The 18,471-nt window shown below is 40.1% G+C and overlaps 3 protein-coding genes and 1 long non-coding RNA gene across 6 annotated transcripts in view; all 4 read left to right on the plus strand.

Moving 5' to 3' along the window:
- Nucleotides 1-18,471, plus strand: part of LOC115689802 (universal stress protein A-like protein) — a 49,511-nt gene that overhangs the window by 5,893 nt on the left and 25,147 nt on the right. The gene's annotated exons all lie outside the window — the stretch shown is intronic.
- Nucleotides 427-5,767, plus strand: LOC130137795 (uncharacterized). Of its 2 annotated transcripts, none has more exons than XR_008816235.1 (3): nt 427-780; nt 1,124-2,107; nt 5,031-5,767. It is a non-coding gene; the product is annotated as an uncharacterized LOC130137795 (long non-coding RNA). The 2 variants fall into 2 exon arrangements; XR_008816236.1 differs by having other exon boundaries at nt 436-780; nt 1,124-1,197; nt 5,515-5,767.
- On the plus strand, nt 12,940-14,850 carry LOC130134541 (universal stress protein A-like protein). 2 transcript variants are annotated; one of them, XM_056310058.1, is made up of 4 exons: nt 12,940-13,374; nt 13,581-13,693; nt 14,235-14,353; nt 14,603-14,850. In XM_056310058.1, exons 1-4 carry the CDS (start codon nt 13,158-13,160, stop codon nt 14,679-14,681), a joined length of 528 nt encoding a protein of 175 aa, XP_056166033.1. In that variant the 5' UTR covers nt 12,940-13,157; the 3' UTR covers nt 14,682-14,850. The 2 variants fall into 2 exon arrangements, with proteins under 2 accessions (XP_056166033.1, XP_056166034.1); XM_056310059.1 differs by having other exon boundaries at nt 12,945-13,374; nt 13,602-13,693.
- Nucleotides 16,544-18,453, plus strand: LOC115662029 (uncharacterized). The gene is made up of 4 exons (XM_030584200.2): nt 16,544-16,981; nt 17,486-17,577; nt 17,712-17,830; nt 18,089-18,453. The coding sequence occupies exons 1-4, from the start codon at nt 16,756-16,758 to the stop codon at nt 18,165-18,167; spliced, it is 516 nt and encodes a 171-aa protein (XP_030440060.2). The 5' UTR covers nt 16,544-16,755; the 3' UTR covers nt 18,168-18,453.

Consider the following 18,471-nt stretch of genomic DNA (forward strand, 5'->3'; position numbering starts at 1 on the left):
ACTTCACGTATTCATCAACAACTGCGTGCCAATCTTGCGGCAAAAGAACAGCCCTTATATAGCCCAAAGAAAAATTAAAGTGGCCGACTTCAACGTGGAAGAGATATTACACAAAATTCAGTCAACAAGTCCAAGTTTGGACTTTCCTATTTCGTCTTTCTTCTGCAGACTTCAAGTGGGATTATATTCCCTTTCTTGACACAAGTCCACGATTTGCTTTCTTTCATAGTCAAAGTCCAACATCCTTTGGACTCCAAATTGGAAATAAAATCGCCTGCAACTAGGGGTGAGCACGGTTCCAGGGTAGAACCAGGAATCGAAAAACCGAACCGGTGGGTCCGGTTCGGTTCCCGGTTCTAGGGTGAGAGGTTCTGGTTCCCGGTTTCAATGTTTTAGGAACCGTCAATTCCGGTTCCGGTTCTCGGAACCGGAACCGGCTCAGTCCCTTACTAAAAAGTAAAAACCCTAACTTCCTTAGTTTATTCCCAAATTTCCCCACACTCAGTCACTCCTCCATTGCGCTCTCTCTCCCACTCCCAACACCCACTACTCGACGAAACCGTCTCGCCTCTCCTCGCTCCATTCGGCGTCCACCTCGGCTCTTCCTCTGTCTTCATCAACCGCGGTCTGGCTCGTTCGCGGTCTCTGCTTTTTCTAGGGTTTCCGATTCTGGCTAGAGGGCGCAAGAAGGGAGCGAGCAAGGACAAGAGTAAGCGTCAGTTGAGTTTGGGCGATCTCGTTCTTGCCAAAGTCAAGGGCGACCCTGCTTGGCCTGCCAAGGTTCACGCTTTTTGCTCTGTATTCCCTTTGATTGTTGCGTGTTTTTATCATTTTTGTTTGGGTGTTCAAGCGCAAGTTTTTACTTTCTGTCTTCTTCTTTTTTTGCCTTCTCGCGGTTGGAAAATGGTTTAGTTTGATTTAATTTATGTTGTGAAGTGAATAGGTGGTCGGCCGTTACATTTGGGGAGGCTGGTCTTTTTGGATTTTCTTACTTGCTTGCATTGTGTACTGTTTCTGCCCAACACTTTGGGAGTGAACCTTTCTGGATTTAATCAGTGTGATGCGGTGCGCATCTTTTGTATGATGGTTGCTCCGTGAATGATGATTTTTTTTATGTCTTCAGATTAGCAGGCCAGAGGATTGGCACCAAACTCCTGATCCAAAAAAGCACTTCGTGCTCTTTGGAACACAAGAGATGTAAGCTCACGATCTGCTTGTACCACTTGTTTATTTATGTATGAGTAGTTAGCTTAATGGCTTTATTGAGTTTTGTGTATAGTTTCATTCCTTTCATGCAGTAACTACAGTATCGTGTTCATGAGCGGCTCTCTATCTTTGTTTTTTTGGATAAACCTTAAGGTTATTAGACAGGCGAGTTCATCCACAAGAAGAAAAAGAAAAGAAAAAATCCTATTAGTTTGTCTTCAACATTTAGTCAAAAGGTTCAGCCCGGGCTTCAAGACTGGCTTGAAGCCAGCCTTAGTTTCATCTTTGTGCTATTTCTTCTATGTAGCACACATGCTTTCCAATTTTTAAGTGATTGGCACTCCCTTGCACTTGTTGCTTGTGTTTATGGATTTTTTCAGCCCTGCTTTCCTAGTGTGCGGGATTCCTGTAAGCTTGTCACCGGCTATCTTAGTTGGATGTTTGGTAGGACTGCCCAACATCACCTACATCTTTAGAAAGAGATGTTGCAGCTTTTGGAAGCTGGAGAGCAAATGCATCACAGTGCAACACTTTCATAGCTGTATGACCTCAAAGATACCAAATAGCGTCCGAGTATCGGATGGAAGTATGTCCTATGTAGTTGTTAACATGGTCTATCTGTTGTTCCAAGTTATTGACCTTTGTAGTAAAACTGAAAGTCGTGGACTTTTTCCCCCTTGATGAGAGAAAATAAAAGTTCGATGTTTGCTTCTTGAGAGAAGCTACATGGTCTGTTTGGTGTAATAAAATAGCCATGCTGAAATTCTTTGTGATGTAGTTGTGTTGTGATGAATTGGTTGGCTGGAGCAACTTCCTAGAAATAGCTTTAAGGTGCTGCCTTTGCATGTCAGTGGAGCTTTGAGATATTTGCCAAAGATGTTGTAAAAGCTGAAAAACCTTGGTTGTAAAAGCAGATGTCGCGACCTCCCTAAACCGGCCCCGCCGCCTAAGGGGTTAGGCTAATGGATTACTAAGTTAAACCTAGCTCGAGCTCTCCCAAGCTCATACCAATTCGCGACTTAAGTTAAAGTTATTAACATGGAAATCAATTTCACCTAGGAGTCGCCACTAATCAGTTTTTGGTGGGTCGATTAGACACCCAAGCAAAGCAGGGGAGAAATGCTTTACTTCTACGAACCAGAGATTCAATGGGTACGGGGACTTGATTACACTAATTGACCAACTAGTGCCCTTTCGGTACCTAATCTTGCTCAATTCACCACCTAACGTGTTCACACTAACTGGGAGTTTAAAAAATTCATTCCTAACCAAGCTAAGGGAAGCAACAATCACTACATGAACCTAACATGCATAATCAACCACAAGCGAGTTTAAATTAAACATGCAATTCAAAGCGTGCGAATCAAGCGAGGAGCAATCAAACATACGCTAATCACACAAAAAGGGAGAGAAAAGCAATTCTGAAGCCCAATTTCCAATTTTTGGATTTTCGAAATTTTTCTATTTTTTTTTTTAATTTTCGTTTTTTATTTAAAAAAATAATAATTCCCTAAATCGGCCTATGCTCGGTTTACGTGAACATGAAACAACTCAGAATATGAATATTACGAGAACCGGGCTCAAATCAACCGTTTCAAGATCGAAACTTGGTTTGGGCATTTCGTCGAGCATTTGGTGTGCATTAAAATGCCCCAAATGGCTTCCTCGAGCCATATTCGTGGCCTTCAATCTTACTCCGTGTGTAATATCAAGTGGAACCAAAGTATCAAGGTTATATTATCACATGCAAAGAACAATATTAGCTAGAAATCACAACCTAAAACGCACGAGAACCAAGTTGGAATCGGCCTCCAATATGTGGGTTCGGGCTGCTTTTGCAAATTTGGGTTTAAACCCAGGTCAAGCAAACCTGTTGCATGCCCAGGTTTAAGCCCCGACACTCATCACGTGCAAGATCTATGGGAAACATCACTTCATCTGAGAGAATATACGTAACATCTACTTTTAAATGAAACAAACATCATGGAGAATGATCAAGCGAACACGTCGAAACAACCCCCCCAAGAAGCATACATGCATGGTTCATAATGACTAGCCATGAATCAATGTGGGTTAGCTTGGCTTTTGACTCAAGTTGCAAGCGATCTCATGGTTCACACGGGGCTTCAAAGACCAAACCAAGTGGATCTCAGCCTAATTTGTACACCCATATAACATTCATCAAGCTCACGAAGGTAGAAAACGCATGCAAAGAGGAGTAGCAAGTCAAACATTTAGGGCTCATGAAGGAGCTCTAACACTTACAAAAATTCCAGCCTCAGAAATCAGTTCTCTGGGCTGGTTTTCTCTTGATTTTTTCATAACTAAAACATATTCAAAATTGAACAAAAATACATGTAGGATACTCACCTTGCTTCCTAGTTTCTCTTTGAAGTATCCCTTGGCCGAGGGAACCAAAAACCTGTCTTCCAAGGGCGCGGGGAACTAGGCTTCTTCAAACTGGAAAATGAGATCTGCAAAGAAGGAACTGACAACGAAGGTTTTTGTTGGTCTCCAAAACCAGAATCAACGACCTCCTTTTCTGACTAATTTGACACTAACCCAAACTAGATGTATTTTAGTTTAATTTTAAAGTCACAGGTATCCTCATATATTCCTCATGTCTCTCAAAAAATCCCACTTTCCCTCACCAGTAACCGTCTGACTTCAACACTTAGAAGATTTCTGGGTTTCTCTCTTGACCCGAGAATGGGCTGCTTTTCGAAGGGATTTTGGGTGGCTTCCCGACATCCATTTGGGGCGTGCGACCTATGGTTGGAAATATCTTTGAATGTAGTTCCACTCTCTAGTTGAAGGTTTTGGCTAATTTTGGCTCGAAGTTCACGAAAATCTCACTTTCCTTTCCAAAAGTCAGTCTGGAACTTTTCTGGGTTTGTTTTTTTTGAGTTGCGTCTGAGGGTGAGTTTTTGGAACGACCGTGAACCCCCTTCCTCTTGTCTCATCCCTTTATTTTTATCCCCCAAAAGAACGTGCTTCAGAGATCCTATCCATCAAATCCAACCCGATTTTTAGCCCGTGATTGCCCACTTACCAAGCCTGCAAACTGAGTCTCTTCACCAACTTTCTGACTCCAAAATCATCATAATTTGCAGCTGTTGAGTGAGCAGGTTTGACTGAGATTATCACGTGTCTTCAGTAGCTTATCCCTGGCAAATTTTTGTCCATTTGCACTCCTAATGATGGTCTCACACCTCGGCCAGAGTTCACGCTGATCGGCTGGCTGAGTAGGATATGGTGGGGCCACAAATTTGGCTACTCAGCAGCCTCGAATTGAGACCAAATCGTGGACCGGTTTTTGGAAGCTAATTTAAGTGCTTTAATCCATTCATTTGGTCGGAATTTTTGATCAGTTTGAAAGTTGAAGTATATTAGTTTAAGATGATAATCAGAATTTGCAATTTTCGATGCCCAAGTTTGCAGGAAAGTCCCTCAAAATTAGCCACTTTCTTGTCCGAGAATGCCCGATTTGAGCCAATTTAGTCCTTTTGGCTTGATCTGATCAATTTTACCTTGCCCGTTTTCAATTTCAAGCTTGATTAGGGGTAAAAATGATGATTTAAGGGCTTGGGGGCAAATTTTACAAATTTTGCGATTTGGTCCCCCAACTTTTGGAAATTGTATTTTGGCCCCAACTTGCTGGTTCATTTGCAATTTGATCCCTCTGGTCTCGGTTAGCTACACTCGAATCCTTGGCCCTTGCTCTTCCGTTTTTTTTTTTTTTTTATAGAATAATTCCAAAATATTTTTGTGGAAAAACAAGCTCCAATTTTTTTTTGAAAATGATTTTTGGGCAAAAAATTTAGGTGTCAACAGCAGACACTAGCACAGACAGAAGAATGGAAGGGCAATTTGTTGATTAGAATCTCTTCCTTCTAGCACTTTGCCTTATGTCATGCTTTTGATCTTTTCTTTTTAAAGTATATCTGTATTGTCCCATAGGAAGTATCTTTTGATGAACCATAGAAAAAGCAGGTTGTTGCCTTAGTCATTAGTACGAGCTTTTGATTTGAGGAGTGAAGTCACCCATTAGATCACTATCTTTTGTTTTGATTTAGAAAAAAGCAGGTCCTCTTTCCATTTTACTCTTTTGTTTTGATTTAGGCACTATCTTCTTGACTTGATGAGAGTAACTCCTCGTGTTGCAAACTATACTGGACCTGGATCTCGATTTTGTATTTTGAGACAGGAACTAGTCACAGCTTTTTGCCAGGTAGCTCATGCTATTACTGTAGTTAAGTGGTTCAGCCATCTTCATGATTTCCTACTTAAAATTTTTCTATTGAGAAGGCCCAGGCTGCAGAAAGATCGAAACATAGTTTAAGCTCTGATACTATCCGTGACTCACCAACTGATTCTTTAAGAGTTGCCAGAGATAACGGGCTTGGGAATGCTGATGCTGGTGTTGGAGGATTTTCCGACAGTAAGGTAGTTACCTTATCTTTCCCCTTCAATTGGTATTGGGCAATTATAGTTTAGTTCTATCCAGGCATTTGTAAACTTGGCATTATATCCCCTGAATATCACATCAGGGCATTGTGTATGTATCATTCAGATGATCTACTATTGCGTTTATTTTCGTTTTGTTTAATTCAAAACGAAATTAAAAAAAAGAACCTGTTGGAACCTGGAACCGACCCTGGAACCTGTGACAGGGTAGGTTCCAGGTTCCACGTTCCGACGGGTAGGTTCCAGGTTCCTCATTTTGAGGAACCTGTACCCGAGGGTAGGTTCCAGGTTCCAGGCGGAACCTACCCGGAACTTGGAACCGCTCACCCCTACCTGCAACTAGGAAACGAAAATTGCCATATACCGCATGCACATAGGAAATCCAAACTTTGAAATATTGAGACCTCCACAAATAAAAATTAATCTCGGGTTGGATTTCGTTTATCGGGCTCAAACTCGAGACATATTTTCAACATCCTCAATGGGTTTACAACGATATTGAGCACCAACACAAACTCACAACAACATTCTTCACAAGTCATAAGCCAATTCGAAATCAATATCACAAAACAGTTTTACAAACCATTTCATATAATCTTTCTCATAAACCAGAATACTTTCACAAACCAAATATATAACTTCTGGCAACTCAACTCATTCGCTAGAATAATTTTTGTAAAGTATTTCTCAAATCATTTCATAACTCATTTAGTAAACTAGAGGGAAAATATCACCAAAAATCTCAAACCATGCCACTTGTGACAAATTTACCTTAAAATTTTTTTTGTGATACGAAAAACCCTAAATTATGCCACTTGTGACATATTTGCCCTACAATACTTTAGCCCCTAGGCATTTTCGTCCTTTTCGTTTTTCTATTTTTTTTCCTTTTTTTTTCTTTTCTTCTCTCTTCCCTCCGCTGGTGTTGGCGTCGGGCGAGGGAGACCCTCGCCGGCGTCGGGCGAGGGCTGCCCTCACCGGCTTCCCTCCGCCATGGCCGGCGGAGGGAAGAGAGAAGAAAGGAAAAAAAACAAAAAAATGAAAAAAACGAAAATGCCCATGGGCCAAAGTCTTGTGGGGTAAATGTGTCACAAGTGGCATAGTTTAGGATTTTTTGTGTCACAAAAAAAAGTTCAAGGTAAATTTGTCACAAGTGGCATAATTTGAGATTTTTGGTGGTATTTTCCCTAAACTAGATTCATAAAGCAATATATATATAAATTTTCACAGTACCTTTCGCAATACGGTTCTAAAACTATTCATAAATAACCAAAGAGTAATAAATGCTCGATCCATATTTTTCTAATAAAAATGCCATTTCGTAACTCGTAACATATCTAATCCATATCGCATTCGAAATATAAATTTACAAACTCAAAGAAGAGATAGCATCACTCATCTGGGAATGTCTAAAAAACTAAACAAGGAAGCTCACTCGAACTGACTTAAAAAACAAGTAAAACACTATCCTGACTACAAAACGACTCTTACGCGACAAAAAATTGCTCACTCAAAGCGATTATTCAAATCTAAGTGTAACATGAAACTCACACGCGAAACCCTAAAATTCTCAATCCAACCAAACCGTTGCTCTAAACCAATATCAAGTCAAACCCTATGGCTCCACAATGCAATAATTTACAATTTCCATGAAATCTCATAGCTCAATAATTCAAAAATCGGACTTTGCGATTCAAATTAAGCATTAATTCGAAAAATTTTCCGATTGGACGAACGAAGAGTGCAAACACATACCGAACATTGTGAATCAGGGTTGAATCAACTTGGCAAAGTCCCTGTAACGTGTACGCACAAAATCCCTTTTTTTTCCTTTCTTTTTCTTTCTTTCATCTTCTTTTTGTTGACACCTAAATTTTAACTAGTCATTTAGGAGCAATTACATGGAAAATTAGGGATTAATTTTTTAACCCCTAAACAAAAAATATAATTAGATGGCATAGCATATAGTTTTTTGGAGCATTTATCATATAGCTTAATTGCATTTTGTATGTTAATTTGACTGGCGTCAGATGGATCTAATTGGATGGATAGAATATTTTAAGATTATTGAACTAGTGCGGGTGGAGTTTTGAGCACAATTAGTTTGTTTGGGTCTATGAAATAGAATTAATTGAATCACACCCATGGGCGAAAAATATGTTGTGCTCAATTGAGAAATTAATGTTACCAAAATTTTGGTCAATTAGCAAAATATTTCGAAATGGGCATGATCTTTCGAACACTTGAGGCGGCGATCCTCTTGGTTAAGGGGAAGGAAAGAAATAAAAGGAAAGGGGAGGAGGATCAGTAGATTTGGTTTCTTTTGTATCTCCGTGCAAAGGGGAAACAATATAAAGAATACAAAAGAGGAAAGTGGAATTTGGTCAATAAAGGGGCATATATTCTGATCAATACCAAGGTGGTCTTCATGCATCCATTGGCGTGAACCGAAAGAAAAGGACACAATAATGGGAAGGAGCTAGAATATAATATATTCTAAAATACTCATAAGAGGAAATTAGACTTAGGGTGTATTTGGCAACCATTCTATTCCCGAAAATAGTTTTTGTTTAGAAATTATTCTTTTTTATTTCGTACCCGTGAACAATTTCTAAGTATTTGAAAGTATTTAGTAACTGCGCAAAATTTCTATTATTGAAATAGAAAAAGAATAGAAATGCGTTTGGTAACGGCACGAAATTTCTTTTTATTAATAATATTTTGAATTTTTTAATATTTCTTTATTTTTATTTTTATTTTTATTTTCTTCTTCTTCTCCTTCCTTGGCCATGGCCAGGTTGCTGGCGTCGGCCACAGGCTAGGGCCGGCGAGGGTGGCTCGCAACTTGGGCGAGTGCCGCCCTTGCCAGCCCCAGCCGGCGGTCAACGACCGGCCACAGGCCAGGAAGAAGAAGAAGAAGAAAAAAAAATTTCTTTTCCATTTCTGATTCTTGTTTCTAGAATCAAGAAGCAACTCTTTTTTGCTTTTTTATTCTGTTCCAAAACTGATTCTGAGAACAAATTTTTGTAAATTTGTGCCCAGGAACAAAATTTTATCAAATGAATTTTGTTTCAAAATTGATTCTAAGAATAAAGTAATAGAAATAGTTACTGTTTGGCCGGTTGCCAAACGTGCCCTTACTCTCTTTCCTTGAAAGCCCAGGTCTTCCCTAAAAGGGTCACGTATAGATAAGAACGGGAGAGCTTTTCTTTTGGTCTGACCACATGCGAGAAACACAGAAAGAAGAGACAAGAGAGGAGAGAGAAGATTTATCTTCTTCCTCGGGCGTGTGCCTCCACTATCACGACCGAGGGCTCCACGACCAGACGTTGTTTCTTGCTGTTCTCGGACCTCCTCGTGGCTATTCTCCACTCATCGCTGCGTCACCTAAGTAAGTTGGCGGCAGTCCGTGAAAAAGTTGCTGCTGTTGTGCCCACCTCCGACAACGATGATGACGAGGAGCCGCTACGACCTCTAGCCCTCGGCGTCCCTGCTGTTTGTGCTGAACCAACGAGTCACATTGTCGAAGCTCTCTGTCCCGTGATGACCGCTACGACCTGCTTCCTGTCTTGGCCCCGGTGACGTTGCTCCTATTTTGTTTCGACGAGGACCCGCCGTCCACGAGCTGTTTCGCCCTCACTTGATGCTGTCCTTGCCGCGAGCCCAACCGAGACTGAACTTCTACGTTTGGCTGGATCTTCTCTGATTTTGCAGGTTCACCCCAAGGCTGGCCTATTGTTGACGGAGTCAAGATATTACGTCCAAGCAACGTCCAATTTGTTGATACCCTTGCCGAATTACTCATCATTGTTACTGTTTGCCTGTTCACCATGAGCCCCTTTGCTGCTAGCCACTTGCTTTGTCACCAGCACGATCCACGAACCACCGTCCGTCGGTCTAAACTTGGATAGCAAATATTCGAATTAGGTAAAAATCTCATATAATTTACTTTTCGAGTATAATGTTTCCTTGTTTGAAATATTACAATCTTATTTGAATCTTTGAATGATATTATTGTGTCCACTAAGTTCCCGAATAGCCTTTAAATTAGGAATTATTACCTAATTCTACAACGTGCATATGATCGACGGTCCAATTTCATGCTCGAAATATGACTCGCGATCGCACGGAAAATCGTTAATCCGATCTCCCGCTCGAGATATGATTTGTGATTGTGTGAAAGATTGGCCAATCCGATCCTCATGCCCGAGACATGATTCGTCAATTTATTGTTTCTAAATTTAAATGGATATGGATAATATTTCTTGTGATTGGGTGTTGTGTTCATTTCATTGCTATTTCTTTCCGTCTTTTGTTTGAATTGAATTGATTGTCTTTCCATAAAAAAATACAAAAAGGTTAGGTAAAATTTGAGTAGATAATATATTGCATGTTTAAGATAAATTTTGATTATTTTCTTAGAATAGATTAGATTCTTTTCTTAGATATTATTATTACAAGTTTAAATTAGGTTAATTGCTTATTCCGAATTTAAACTAAAAAATATAAAAAATACCACGTGCATGTCATATTAGAGTAGTTGCATACTAATTAATTCTTGTCATTAGACATCTCACATCTAAGTTCATTTGCATGCCATATTAGAGATAGTGCATTTAATTATTGTTAGAATTAGGACATCTAGGTAAATCATATGTCGCATGTCATGTTAGACTAGTAGCATGCATTGCATATAGTTTAATTTTCACTAAATAAGAGAAAACTCCAAAAATACATTGAATGGAATTGCGTGTTAATTAGAAACCATATTAAGGTTGTCAATGTGATTTTCTAACTAACATTGCAGATACTTTCGTTGCTTTGAGGTAAGTCCCTATCTTACAATTTATTTATTGCTTTGCGCTATTGAGTGTTATATTATTGGTTGCGCAATGCAAGTTGCCTGCATAATTTTTTTTTCTTAAAAGAGAAAAAATACCGAAAGGGCGTTAGAGTAATATAGCGTAATCAAATCCCTAAATCCATAATCTATGGTTCGTAGAAGTAAAATAAATCTCCAAGTACTTTACTTAGGTTTCTAATCTACCCAAAAAAAATAAATTAGTGGAGACTTCAAAATGAAAGATCTTGCATATTAAATAACTTGAATCTAAGTTGCGAATTGATATGTGCTTGAATGAGCCGAGTTAAGTCTGGGCTTAATAATTCATTAGCCGAACGCCTGGGTGGCGAACCCGAGGGAAGGTCGCAACACTTTTCTCTTTCTTTTCCCTGTTCGACCTCCTCTGTTCCTTTTACAATGGGCCGAACGTCCATTTTTCCTTTTTCCTTTTTTTTTCTTGTGGGCCCCGCCCTTGTCAAAGTTAAAATATTACAACTAGGTGAACCACAAGTTTCTGTAGATTTTACTTTTATTAACCCGGGACCCTTTCATTCTTTTCAGCTCTGTGACGTTGAAGATGCTAGACAGACCCTCTTTTTCCGCATGGTAAAGTACCCACCTTTTGCTGGTCCCCAGGAATTATCAGGACATGACTTTCCTTGGCGAGGTGAGCCAACAACAGTGAAAAAAGAAGCTTTCTTATGACCTGAGAGAATTGATTTTTGCTCGATCCGCGGAGCACCGAAAGTAGTAGAGCACAGCTGCTTAACGGACGACCTCAGACATCCAGAAAAACGTCACATCATATGCCAGATCCGAAATTAATAAGAACACCGTCCATCTTCTAGCTTTAGTCATCTGTTGAAATTCGATGGCTGGGAAAAATCGCATTGCGTTCGCAGGCAAGAAAGCGCGGATGCTTTTGGATCATGATTTATCAGCGGTTTGGCTTAATCACTTTCATGGGGTCCAATTTCTTTGCCATGTACCCTAATACTTTCCTTTAGTGGAGTGAGAGAGACTATTTGAACGATGCAACATTTAGTAAATAATTTGAGCAGCTATCCTATCAGTTGATTTTTATGGAAAAACTATTACTTGGTGCATGTAAAGCTCAGTTTACGTAAGCGCTTAGATTTGTAGGTCTCATATGGAACTCACATGATCCTATAACTCACATGTAGTGAGCTCATTTGTATCGGATGTGTGGAAGAATAGCTCGGATTTTACATGTTGCTCTGAATGATTCAATGATAGGTCCTTTGAGTGGCAATTACTTTGAAAGCTTTCCTTTCTTTTTTTGGTCGGAAAAAGCTTTTCATTACTATGTTTGTTGTTACAGAATTTTGCGAGAAAAGTTTTAGTACGAGTATGGAATGAATAGCTCCGCGCAGACTTCTAACGGATAGGAGTTTCATTAGCTCCTTTGGTGGTCAAAGACTTGTGTTTCACAAATACGGTCGATCTTACGACACACGGCACGAAAATATTTGCAATTTTCTACGATAAATTAGCTAAACATCGAATGAGTGAATGTGTGAGTTAAATCACAAGCTAATCTTGTGGATACTTAGAAACATAAGTGATGAGTGTATCGAAAATCTTAAAACTTTCCATAAAAGTGCAATCAAGCTCTAAAACTTTCAAAAAGTGTAATTAAGTTCTAAAACTTGTCACGAAAATGCAATTGAGTCCTAAAACTTGTCAAATTGGTCAAATCAAGTTCTTTCGTTGATTACGTTTTTTGAAATTTTTATGATTCGATTGCACTTTCATGATATGATTTAGGACTTGATTGCTTTTTTTGGAAGATTTAGGACTCGATTGCACTTTCTTGACAAGTTTTAGGATTTGACTGCACTTTTTAAGAGTTTTAAGACTCAATTGCATTTTCATGACAAATTTTAAGATTTGTAATGTATTTATCTAAAAAATTATTGTGTTTAGAGCTCGAAAGAGAAAATCAAACAGTATATGACGTGGGACTATCCTATGTTGATGTTCGATTACATAGACAATGAAGTCAAGTTCCCAATAAAAAGGCACCAACGCATTTCATAGTTCGACCAAGAAAAAAGGACACATTTCATAGTGCCCATGATTTGACACATTTGAATTACTCCAGCAGCCTCGGAAAGATTTTGAGGAACCAAAAAGGCCACCTTGCAATCAGCCTATGGACCACTTGTCTCAATGGGACTTGCTCCTTTCTCTTTTGTGTCTTGTACCTTTTCAACTATAATATGAACTTTCTGACCAAAAAAAAAACTGTAATAAGACCTTCATTCGCTATTTTGCAAGATGCATCATATGATATAAAGTCAACATCTTTATTTGATTCAGCATGCAAACAAATGGCCCACGTTGCTTATTATTTCACATGTGATCGACCTCTCACACCCTTAGGTTTGGTGGAGTTGATTGCTTCAGCATTCAGGTGACAGCTTAACCAGAGGTCCCGGAATTGGAATTTAGGTTCTTAATTATTCTTTTAAACGAGGCAATAAAGTTTGCCTCCTATGGGGCCCTTCCCTTCTTTTAAGAAGTCTTGTGCATATTGACGACGGATGCAATTTTGAACATCAGAAGTGAGTTTCAAAGATCAACGCCGTGGCTTTTGAGGTAAAGAACTTGTAGAGAAATGGAAGGAGGAGGGAAAGGGGAGAGCAAGAAGGTGATGGTGGTCATAGATGAGAGCGATTCCAGTTACTATGCCCTCATGTGGGTGCTCAACAATCTCAAGGAATTGATCACTAGTTCTTCGCTGCTTCTTTTCGCCACGCTGCCACCTCCGAGCTGTAACTTTGCGTTCGGAGCTCCGTTCGGTTTGGCTCGCCTATATTTTCAAGGCTTAGCAGGTCAAGTACCAACTTTGGTTGCTTCATTTCCTCTTTGTCCAGTGTTCGTTTTTCAGATATATTCCTGTTCAAGTAGTTTTCATTGTTCTGTTGAGAGATTGTGTATGGCTGGAGGCTATTGGTGGTTCTCAATCACTTTGCCTTAAAAAATTGAGGTTCTTGCCTTGTGTTCCTGAAGTTGATAACTATTGTTTAATCTGATGAAGATCTTTTGGAACGTAGGACAGCCCTGGAGGTTTTTAGCACGGCACAAGAACAAAGTAAGAAGATTTGCTTGGGAATCTTGAAGAAAGCCGAGGGCATCTGTGCGAGTCGAGGGGTACTGTAAGAGGATACTTCTCTTCACCATCTTCATTCTTCTTAATCTTTTCTAATCATGGTTTTATGGTCAATATTTAGACAATCTCAAGAGATGGCATGTTCATTGTTATCGCTTAATAAAGGTATGGCGCAAAAAAAAGGAGAAAAATTACTGTTGATCAATATTTTCCTACAAATTTTATTTGAGGAAACCTCCGCCTCTAACCTTTCAAAAGCATATAGCGCAAGGGCCTCAGCCTGGTAAAATATGGGAAATCACCACTTTTCTTATCAAACTTCAAATCCTGGCGTTATCAGCGAAACCTATCAGTCTTATTGCATCGCGGATTTGAAACGGGCTAGAAAAATATGGCTGCTACTTCATACAAAAAGTATGTTCAAGTTTGACTGCAAATTCTCGATCTAGCTCCCTTTGAAGCCAGCATTCCGGTTGCACAATCTTTCAGAACTTGTATTTGAGTCATACTCTTGAAACATCAGATTCTGAAAAGTTTTCCTAGGGTATTGCATTTCGAGAGGTGAATTTTGTTGTTGGACAGGTGAAAGTGGAGACGCTCATGGAGGCTGGAGATCCTAGGGTTACCATATGCAATGCAGTGCACAAGAACAACATCGATCTTCTTATCCTGGGGCATGAATCTCATGGAATCCTCAAGAGGTTTAAATTTTTTCTATTTGAGTCATGAAAAGTTGGTGCATATAATTCACGGACCGCAGGTTAATCGGGCCATTTTGTCAATTTCAATTCCATACCGTTACTCCAGCATTTCGTCTATCATTTTCTTCTTATGATATTTAGCTGATGTTTCCCATCCTATTGTTAATGACAATTGACAGCATAGTGCTAGGTCATATATCAAAGCATAAAACTTGGTTCTGTATAATGAAGTTGAGTTGGTCGTTGCAGGGTTTTCTTGGGGACTCCAAGCGATCACTACTTGAATAATGTGAAGTGCCCAATACTTGTGGTGAAGAGGCCAGAATAAGCGTTCGATAACTGCTTATATGGGTTTATGTCAGCTATATGACCACCAGAGTGTATGTATTAAAGTCCTCACTGTGTAAGAAGTAGCAGATTATCTCATCTGAACTAAATCTGTCAGATCTGTAAATTCATATTCAGAACCGTCTATAACTAATCACAGTTCACAAGAATCCAAGTGCGATTACCTCAGTCACCATAACCATGGTCTGTAGCTCTGTCTATCTTATTAGTGAAAGAAATGTTCTCACTTAAGAATATATATCTTCTTTTCAGCAAACACTATCTCGATTAACAATGCTCTAAACATTGATTGTATTGTCATGTTCTATGCAGAAGAGTATCTTTCTCTAGTCAATAAAATATCTTGCAGACACCAGTGAGACAACATGGTTTCCTGGTTAGGACGTTACTCCACATTCGCAGTTGTAAGAAGAGAATAAGTTGACCCTCGAAAAGCTTTGAGCAAGCCTGATTTTCTTCTTCAGTTTATTAGATTGAAAAGGAGCATATTAGTCGCTCCTGCAAAGAAAAGCAGAGAGCATTGTTTTAGCCAATTTAATGGTTTCAAGAGTAGTCTATGCAGTATGAGTGGGTCATCTCAAAAGATCGGTGCACGTAAAAAAGAGTTGGAAGGAGCTTGAATCTATCCTTTTCCTTAGCTGTCCGATCCAATGCTTTAAGGAGCATTGATCGTGAAATGAGAGAGAAAAGGAATGAGGAACAGAGCTTGGAGCTAGATGTTGTCATGCCTACTGTTAGAAATAGAGCGCCTTTTATCGAGTGTAAAACACAAGTACCACTTATACATGTTCGAGGGAGATTTGCAGATGCCATTAGAATCTAACTAAAGAAACTCCAAATTCACAGTGATGACATATTTCATCAGGTTTCAACACTGACAATGGCTAGCTTAGCAATCACTCGATAACTAGTCTAGATATAGAAATCAAGGACAAGAACTATCACTTACCGTGATATGTTTCAATGGTCTTGAAGTTGATTGAACAGATGAATCGTTAGTCCAGACATAAATGAGAGAATTGGAGACAGGAATGGACAAATGTTGCATTCCTAGCTCTCGACATTGCTCCTCCTAATAGAAAGAGAATCCATCCCGGTTCGCTGTCAACATAGTCTGAATGTATCCATGGTGAATGTTCATTTGGTACACGTCAAGTGGCGAAAAAGAACATATTACGCATAACTGAAGGAGGATGGCTCTGTTTCTCCCCTGAAACTTGCACCATGCTTCATATTTGCCCCGAAGTTTTACTCTGTTTCGGTTTACCACTTACCTTCTCACAATCTGCGTCAATTTCATCCCAAAATCCTCATGATCTCTACCGGTTCTTTCGTTTTGTCGTTGGAACTCAATCGCTTTCGAACTAAATGGCGTACAAAAGGAGAGCAAAGTTCTACATCACATAAATTATTGGTATAGTTACGGCCCGTTGCGTGCGCTTCCAGAAGCGTGCCTACAATATCTCGAGCATTTTTACACGAGCTTTACTAAAGTGAGGCGTACAGAGCGACACAAAGATTAACTTTTATGGGGGAAACCCATATGGGAGACAAACTTGCATAATCCAAATTGCCATTTTTCCCATCCTTCCATGGATTTTCGCCGCTGGAGAAGAACATGCTCGTGGCGTTTCTGCAGACAAACCGCGTGGCAAGAGCAAACCAAAGGATAAGAAATAATGCAAAAGAGAAGAAAACGAAACGCTAGCGAAGAAGAGGCTTATCCATTTTGTCTCTAGTTTCGTCTTCGTCACTGTAGGCGCGAAACTCCGAAGTCGGACTGGTTGTTCTGACCTTCGAAGAAAAAAAGAGAAAACCGCCTCCTGTTTCCCAACTACCATGACGGACCAATCGCTTCATCTCGAGAACCTCGAAAACCACCGAGGCACCGTCTTTCTTTCGACCCTTTTGGCACGTTCACACGCTCATAAACTCGTCGTACGAGACAAAAAGCCGGCGGTTTCGATCAGGAAGTTCTCACCGTTCGGTGTGCATCGTCGTCCCCCTTTTTCTGTTGGTAGTAGCCGAGGTTCTTGTCGTTAAACCTTAGAGATATGGCGGAGGTAGTGGCGATGGATGGCGTGGACAAGAGGAAGGTGATGGTGGCGATCGACGAGAGCGAGTGCAGCCACCACGCGCTCGTGTGGGCCCTCGACAACCTCAAGGACTCGCTCTTGAGCTCGCCGCTCGTCGTCTTCATGGCTCAACCCCCTTCTCCGCAGAATCTCTCCTTCGCTGCTAATCTCGGCCTTGCTCGCATGTACTGCCCTGTTTCTGCCGGTAAACCCCAAAACTTATCTCTTGCTCGCATGTACTGCCCTGCACACACTCTCTTTCTCTCTCTCCTTCGCTGCTAATCTCGGCCTTGCTCGCATGTACTGCCTTGTTTCTGCCTCTAAACCCCAATACTAATCTCTATCTCTCTCTAGAAATATCGTTCCTTTTACGCTTATTCGAACTTCGTTTCTCTCCATTCGTTCGTGTTCGGGTTGGTAGGTCCTAATGTGGTTTGATTTTCATTAATGTTGAGGTTTCATAATCAGGTAGATTTTGTTATCAGCTTAGCTTGACTGAAGGTTGTCAATGATTCTTATTCCCCTGTTATCACTCTGGTTCTACCCGGTGAACTTATAGCTTGTCGCAGCGTGCAGGATACATACGTATTCGGTTTCAATTAAAGAAAAAAACAGTTTTCCTTGTAGTTTGCATTGAAAAATTAAAGGTTTTTTTTTCGTATATTACAATATGTGAAGGATTAGTTGGATGTTGCGTTTGCAATTACAGCTCCAGACTTTGTGAATTCCATCCGAGAGCAACACAGGAAGCTTACGCTGGCTTTCTTGGATAAGGCCAAGGAAATTTGCGCTGCACGAGGGGTAATTCGTACAATTCCCTTTGATTGTTGTTCATGTTGGAACCAACGTGAGTATCAGGATAGGACACGCTTGGAGTCATTGGAATGAGCTTGTTTGTGAAGAATTTGAGTTTGCACTCTGTTTTGAAATTGCAGGTTAGTGCAGAGACTATTACAGAAGTTGGGGATCCGAAAGTAGCAATATGTGATGCCGTTGAAAAGAACAATGTCACGCTTCTCATTTTAGGCGACCGCGGACTTGGAAAGATCAAACGGTTAGTCTCATAGCTACATTAACAGAGGCAGAGGAGATGTCATTGTTTTCCTCTGACTTCCATTACTCATGCCTGATTGATTTACATTGTGCCACTCCCCAGTCGGACATATTCTGCATTTGCTAGTATAAATAAAACTCAGACGGTAAACATGAGCCAGAGCCATGGAGATGAGGAACTGCATGTGATTTAATCAAGGATCCTTCTCATTCTATCTCAATTTGTTGATGTGATGTTCTATCTTTTTCTAATTTACAGGGCTATTCTTGGGAGCGTGAGCAATTACTGTGTTCAGTATGCAAAGTGTCCTGTTCTTGTTGTGAAGAAGGCGGACTAAAGATAGGAAAGTTGGTACATGTTTGTGTTAAAATCTAATTGACAGTTTGCATATGTCAAAGGCAAAGGATACACACAGGCGAGGGTTTCATCCATTGATCTAGTTTAAAATATCTTGGCTGTTGAAAATATATGGAGTGTGGTTGTGTTATAAATTCATTCCCTCTGTGTCTGTTGTTGCATGCGATGGGACTAACAATCTATACTTGTAGTCTCATCCACACCTGTCAATCAGAAGCTGTACGATATTGTTCCACTCCCTTTATACTTTTGCACCTCATTTTGTATCTGTGAATTTCTCTATC

The sequence above is a fragment of the Syzygium oleosum genome, unplaced genomic scaffold (assembly GCF_021117445.2).
Source record: "Syzygium oleosum isolate NSW1041296 unplaced genomic scaffold, Sole_v2.1 Sole_v2.03, whole genome shotgun sequence".
Taxonomy (NCBI): domain Eukaryota; kingdom Viridiplantae; phylum Streptophyta; class Magnoliopsida; order Myrtales; family Myrtaceae; genus Syzygium; species Syzygium oleosum.